At 38.5% G+C, this 7,384-nt stretch overlaps 1 protein-coding gene across 1 annotated transcript in view; it reads right to left on the bottom strand.

Moving 5' to 3' along the window:
- Positions 1-446: 446 nt before the first annotated feature.
- The window catches only part of LOC123587503 (glutamate decarboxylase 1-like), a 31,323-nt gene continuing 24,385 nt past the window's right edge, over positions 447-7,384 (bottom strand). Inside the window, 5 exon segments of the mRNA XM_045457293.1 lie at positions 447-600; positions 1,173-1,234; positions 1,692-1,701; positions 3,252-3,295; positions 4,667-4,774. Of these exon segments, the coding sequence (XP_045313249.1) occupies positions 447-600; positions 1,173-1,234; positions 1,692-1,701; positions 3,252-3,295; positions 4,667-4,774 (378 nt within the window).

The raw sequence follows: 7,384 nt of genomic DNA, 5'->3' as shown, positions 1-7,384 counted from the left end.
AATACTACCACATGATATTGAAAATGACTTCCATTCAGGAAGTCTTTATCCAATTACTTCAAGCATGTAAATATATGCTAAGGTACGGAATGTCCACAATGGAATGTCTTTCTTTACAAGAGGAGGGATTTCTTTTGTCTTTCTTACTTACTATTGTGCTGTAAACACCCTAAGAGAAGTAGCTGATATTTGACATATTTTCAATAGTTTTGATTGAACTAATGAAAATAACAAATATATCAACAAACTTGAATCTATCTATCTATCTATCATCTGTGATCTTCAGTGAACTGGCTTCCCTTTCATCATCTTAGTAGCAAAAGATAAAAGAGAATCAAAAGTTCTAAAAGAGAGGATACATTTGTGGTATTCCTTTCTTGTTATCTTGAGCAAAAGATTTTTTTAAAGTTGCTGTTCACACTTGTATTCAAGCTCACACTGAAGTCTCATAAATCCTTTCCAAGCCTTTCAATGGTATCAATAAGATAGTCAACATGTGCTCGTCTGGTGGCAGGGTTGGAAAAGACCATTCGAAAAAAATGTACTTTGTCTCCGCATGGCTGGTAGCTTATCATGGCTGTGCCTTTCTCTATCAACCGTCTTTGGAGCAATCTGTGTGTAAATGTAAATATTATTAAAAGGTGGTTTTATAAGTATATGCCCTCCCACATTCTAGATGGCTACATGACTATCATCCGTTCCAAGTAAACTGCAGGCAATTTAAACTATCAGAGATAATTTTTAAGAAGAGGCTTAGCACAGAAAAAAAAAAAAAAAAACAAAACCCTAACATGTTCTATATTCATATTGTGGCTCTCATTACTCCGTGATTCACAATGACCAAACTCATAAAATGATGTGTGCTAGAATGCATTAAAAAAGGTGGTGGGACATTTTTGCTTACATTTATATGGCAATTCGAATAGAAGTATCTGAGAAAGAGGTGAGATGAAGTAGGAAACGGAAAAATAGTAGCATATTTTGGTATTATGACTTTCATCATTTGAAGGATTATACCACGTCTTGAGTTTTTCTGCAAGGTCACTGTTGTGCAGCAAAGCATAGTTTCTTTGTAAATTGCACAGAAGCAAAATCTGTCAGTGTCATTGTCTTGTATGGCTCCTCAGACGACAGCACGCGTGTGGCGGTGGACCACATTAATACACTCTTACGTTGTTATTATAGGGCAAAGTAGCACTGACAGTCGGGAAAGTCGGAAGAGGGCATTCTCTAACTACTTAACCTGCCCCTCTGCTAGTAACTTCGGCTTCCACACACAGTTTACTTTTGAAATGCTACAGATGCCATCCGTGACTTAACTTCCCCATAAGTCTAATATACTGGCAGTGCAGAGGCAAACACATATATATATATATAATCAGACAGTTCATGTAATGTCCTTCCCTATTTAATATTTTAATCAAGCAAGATGATCATAAAATAATAGATATTAGTGATTGCCTGCAATAATTTAAAGAATCGTCTCATGGTCTCCTCCTTGCCTTCCATCCAGGAACATGTACAGAGCCCTAGGAGGGTCAGCTGCCTGCTAAACAAGCTGTGTGTACCTCAGGAGCCCACTTGCAAGTGTGTGTAAATACGTGCCTCACTAGTTCTCAATCGGTAGTAATTGCCCGAGTGGAATATCACACATATCTAGAAAAGAAAGAATGAAGAGCTTCACTTAATACCTGCCTCAAACTAAAATATTTAAATAAGGGGTATATGAGAAGCAAAAAAAAAAAATATTTATTTTCACTTAGGGCTTACAAGCCCCGTGAGTTCTCTTTTTATATATTTTATTTTGAGAGACAGGGAGCAGGAGAGGGGCAGACAGAGAGGGAGACAGAGGATCTGAATAGGGTTCCCTGATGACAGCAGAGAGCCCGACGCAGGGTTCAAGCCCATGAACAGTGAGATCATGACCTTAACCAAAGTCAGATGCTTAATTGACAACCCACAAACCCAGGGGAATTTTGATGATATAAAAAGTTGAAGGTCTTGAGGTGCCTGGGTGGCTCAGTCTATTGAGCACCAGACTTGATTTCAGCTCAGGTCAGGATCTCGTGGTCATGGGATTGAGCCCCACGTTGGGCTCCAAGATGAGCACGGGGCCTGTTTAAGATTCTCCCTCTCTCTCTGCGTGCCTGGGGGGGCTCAGTCGGTTAAGTGTCCGACTTCAGCTCAGGTCACGATCCTGCGCTTTGTGAGTTCGAGCCCTACGTCGGGCTCTGTGCTGACAGCTCAGAGCTGGAGCCTGCTTCAGATTCTGTGTCTCCCTCCCTCTCTGCCCCACTCCCACTCGTGCTCTCTTTCTCAAAAATAAATAAACATTAAAGAAAAATCTTTAGAAGATTATCTCTCTCCCTCTCTCTCTGCCCTTCCCCCACTTGCACGTGCTTTCTCTCTGAACAGAAATAAGCATCTTTTTTTTTAAAGTCGAAGCCTTTAAACCCTGATATCAGATAGTGTTCAGTTTATCCTAGGGCACCTCACATTAACCCAGGAGAAGTGGTTGTGATGTTAGTATAACTCAAAATAAAACATGCTTATGTGATGTCTGCTTAAGATGGGTTGAAAACTTACAACAAATACATGTGGTAAGTTACATATAATGGTGATCTTCTTCACTTTAACATATATCATTAAAGAACAAAATCCCCCTTGTTACGATATTCGTTTGGATTTGTTTTTTCAGCTATTATCGTTCATCGTTCTCTACTAAAATCTTACATTCTTGCTCAGATGACCTTATGATAAGTATCTCAAATTTTGTAATACTTCTCCAACTACCTCTTCTGTTGCTGTTAGGAATTGTTATTATTTTTATTCTTGTCTTTTCTCCTACTAAGCTTTCTAGCCAATTTAGGACGGGGATTCTGTCCATTTCATTTTATACCTCTAACTCCTATTAGAACACCTGACATACATTAACCGATGAATGGATTAAGCAAAGGGTAGGAAACTCAACCTGTTGCATATTGAGAAATTAATTAATATTTTTCAATTATATAAATTATGACTGGATTAATTTGCAAAATGGCTGATATGTTGAGATTAAGCTCATCTCTATACAAGTATTAAACCAGTGGCTTGGGACCACATGACCACTTATACTAACCAATCAAACTAAGGATGCAGACACAGTATTTAAAAGGCATTATTAAAATTAAAAACAACACACACACACACACACACACACACACACACACACGCATTTACCTTTTGGAGTTCTTGATCTCTTTCAAAACCTTCTTGGTGGGAAATACCAGAAGCAGACATTGGTGAACTCGGGCTAAACCAAACATAAAGATTTTATAAATATCCTTAAAATTCTACTTAATTCCTTAAGTATCTCAGGGGTATTTTAATGAATTTCATTGTTAATATATTTAAAAATAGTTTTTAAGGGCCCAGTAGACATCAGGCACTAGACAGAGACAACAGAAATCATCACTGTCCTCACAGAGTGCCCAGTCTCACTCAGATTCTTGCTCTCTTTGTCAAAAAGCCCTCATACCACAATTCTAGATGATTTTCCTATCTAGTTAGATCATTCTCACCTGGTCTATCAGTTCTCTCAGACATCTTCAGTCATCTGTTCCATGACCATTCCTCGAAATATTTTAACTAAACAATGATAGTTCCAGTTTCATGTTTGAGAAAAATCCTTTGGGTTGAGATGTGGACAGTGGATTAGAGGAGAGAACAAGTGAAGAGAGAGGAATATTAGATATTAGAATCCTAGACTGTTATAGTAAGTCAGGAGAGAATGGAGAAGACTTTGCTAAAGCAGTGGCTGTGGGGACAGATAGGAGGCTTTCGTTTCTGAAATCTTTAACAGATGTAATTAACCTCTGCTAGCCCTTCAGGATGAATTCAAGTTTTCCGGCTTCAATGTCTGGACGCCTTTCACATAGATTAAAAATATAAGAATACTTGACTTAAATTTAAGCTTATTTTGGAGAGGAAATAAACCATTAGAGGATGTGCAGTATTAAAAACAAACAGACTTCTTTGCTTCCAATTTCCACGTAAGACTGCAAGAGACTCACAGAAATTAAGATCATAGTTTTGTGAGAGGGAGACAATTTTGAAGACAGACCAAGCACGTTTGTTTCTAAACATTTGCTCTTACTCGCATGGCTTCAAGCCAATGGATGGTTGACTAGGACTTAGAGAGGAAAATGGCCATAATGCTGGCAAAAATCTGTTTTTTCATTAATATCCCCTTAGTGGCTTGATAATGATCTACCAAAGATTGTCATAATTTAAAGTCCACTTTCTCTTATATCATATATTGTCCAGAAACCCAACTGCATATTGTAACATACAAGAAAAAAACTAGGAACAATTACATTACTTTTATTCTGTGCCAGAGAAATCAGAAAAGCAATTATAACCAAATAGTTTTAATTGTCCTAAAAATGAAAATATTGAATATAATCACCAGATAAGTCTTTTGGACCCTTGGCTTGTAAGACATAGAACTTATATGAAAAAGGTTTTAAAACCTAAATGATTTCCATTTAGATAAAACAACATACTTACGATAATTGCTAAGTATACTTTTAAAATGATCTCAGGTAAGATTCAGGTAAGAATACTCAGCAAGCAAAGTATAAATCCATTCAACTATCAAAAACTTTAAAAAAGGCATCTTTACCTCTGCATCAAACACAAGCTTAAAGTTATCTTTTTTCTTTAAAACCTTACAGAAGTATTTTGCAAGTTCCATGTGTCGGTTGATCTGTGCCTCAAAGCCACAGGTTCCCTGTAATTAAAAAAAAATCAAAATAAAGTTTCCATTCATGTAAATTCCTTTAAGTTACATTGAAATTTATTTACATTAATTAAAGTACTTATTTAAATAAATAATGTAATTATCATCTTACTACCAGTATGTGTCCTCCATTATCACTTCCTTTTTATTTCCAGATCATCATCCCACTTTGATACCCTACTGTCCATGAACTTAAGGCCAGTTACTTAGCTTTCTACACTTCAGTTGCCTAGATCTACAAGTGTTCTCTAAATATTTTGACATGTAATTTTCATCTGTCTACTATGTAGAGCAAATTTTAAAAAATGATATGTAGGGGTGCCTGGGTGGCTCAGTCGGTTAGGCGGCCGACTTCGGCTCAGGTCACGATCTCGCGGTCCATGAGTTCGAGCCTCGCATCGGGCTCTGTGCTAACAGCTCAGAGCCTGGAGCCTGTTTCAGATTCCGTGTCTCCCTCTCTCTGACCCTCCCCCATTCATGCTCTGTCTCTCTCTGTCTCAAAAATAAGTAAACGTTAAAAAAAATTATTAAAAAAATGATATGTAATGTAATAAGGAATGGGAAAATACTACAAATAAAGCCCTTGGCATACTTACAGGCAGAATGTATTTAAAAATTAACAGGGGCACCTGGGTGGCTCAGTCGGTTAAGCGTCTGACTTCAGCTCAGGTCATGATCTCACGCTCGTGAGACAAAGCCCCTCATCTGGCTCTGTGCTGACATTGTGGAGCCTGCTTGGGATCCTCTCTCTCTCTCTCTCTCTCTCTCTCTGCCCCTCCCCTGCTCATTCTCTCTCTCTCTCTCTTTCTCTCTCTCTTTCTCTCTCTCAGAATAAACAAACTCAAAAAAAGTCAACAGCTGTTGAACTTCTGCTCTATCCCAGGCATGTAGTTTAGTGCTTTATACACTTGTTTTAACTCACTCTTAGAAGAACCCTATATAGTGAGCAGTCGAGGCACAGAAACCTTGCTCAGTCTGTGTCTCCATCCACCTGCTTGCCTGTGGTTACTTCCGCTTGTCTCGTGGCACTAAGCACTATCCAGGGGGTGACTCTCCCACTTGTTTTCATCTGAGACCTTATCTCTGAACCTCAGACATATATATTCAAGTGCTCATTCAAATCTCCACTGAGATGACTAATGAACATCTCAAAATGACATGTCAACTCCTGATCTTTCTACGCAAATTTGTTTCTCCCAAAGTCTTCCCAGTCTCGATAATACGTCAATTTGATCTCCCAGTTACTAAGACCCAAAACATTAAAGCTCTCATATCTTTGATCATCCCCTTTTTCTCATACCCCACATCTAATGTTTTGGCAAATTTCATTATGTTTACCTTCAAAATGTAATTAGAATCTAATAAACCTTAACCTACCCACTGCCGCTCTGCCGGCCCAGTCATTCTCTCCCACATTATTCAAATTGCTTCCTCACTCATCTCTTTGCTTTGGTCCTTACACCTACTGCCCAAGTTGAGTATATGCATTCACAGTTATTCTAGCGGATTGTCAATACATAAGCCTTTGGAATCAGAGCTGGCTTCATGGGCCTACAACCTGTGCAGTCACCCAGGCCCTACACTCCAGAAGGGTTTGGGGCTTAATTTAATTCTCCGCTATTGCTGTCCTGAAATTCTTTAACATTTTACTTTGGACTTGTATTTGTAAGTAAAGTAAGTCAAGGGTCCCTAAGGAGACAATGGGTTGTGCATGTGAGCTAAGGAGATACATGGAACTTCCGTGTCTGCCATCCCCTTCACACACAGCATTTGCAATGTTCCATGAGCACAGAACCCCATTGGTCCTATGGTATGTGGGAGCTCTGGGACTCTCGATGCAAGTACAAGGTAAACACATCTGAGTAAGAGGGGGTGCTAAGAGCCCCAAGAGGCCACACTTTATGTTGAAACCAAAACTTGCTTCCCGCAGAATTTGTTTTCTTTCACTCCTTGTCCTTTTCGATGCCTTCAGTGCCTTTCTCTGCAGGAAATATATATGTATATTGTGTGTAATATGTATATATGTATAATATGTATATTTATATATACACATATATGTACAAAATTTAATTATATGAATATGTAGTTAGAACCAACAACTCTCACAATTTTAAGCAAACATTCTTTGGAAAAGACATTGTTAGCATTTGAAATGTGTAAGAATAGGAATGATTAAGTATCATTGGGCTAATTTCTTGTGATAACCACTTCATCATCTGACATTATGCAAGAGATTTTTCGCGGAGGGCAATTTGGTTCAGGGGGAAGCTATAAACAGTTCAAAAGGAAAGAAGAAAAGCTTGCAGAAAAGTTAATAGAAATTATTGATGAAGAATGTTCCTACTTTTCAAAAAAATTAAAAATTTTTTAATGTTTATTTTTGAGAGAGATAGAGACAGAGCACAAGCAGAGGAGGGGCAGAGAGAGAGGGAGACAGAATCTGAAGCAAGCTCCAGGCTCCAGCTGTCAGCACAGAGCCCGATGCGGGGCTGGAACTCACGAACCATGAGATCATGACCTGAGCCGAAGTCAGACGCTTAAGCCACTGAGCCACCCAGGCGCCCCTAAAATTGTTTTTTATGTTTGCTTATTATTTTGGAG

This window comes from Leopardus geoffroyi, chromosome D3 (genome assembly GCF_018350155.1).
Source record: "Leopardus geoffroyi isolate Oge1 chromosome D3, O.geoffroyi_Oge1_pat1.0, whole genome shotgun sequence".
NCBI classification, from domain to species: domain Eukaryota; kingdom Metazoa; phylum Chordata; class Mammalia; order Carnivora; family Felidae; genus Leopardus; species Leopardus geoffroyi.
Note: the sequence above shows the minus strand (reverse complement) of the source record. Positions and strands in the feature narration are given on the sequence as shown.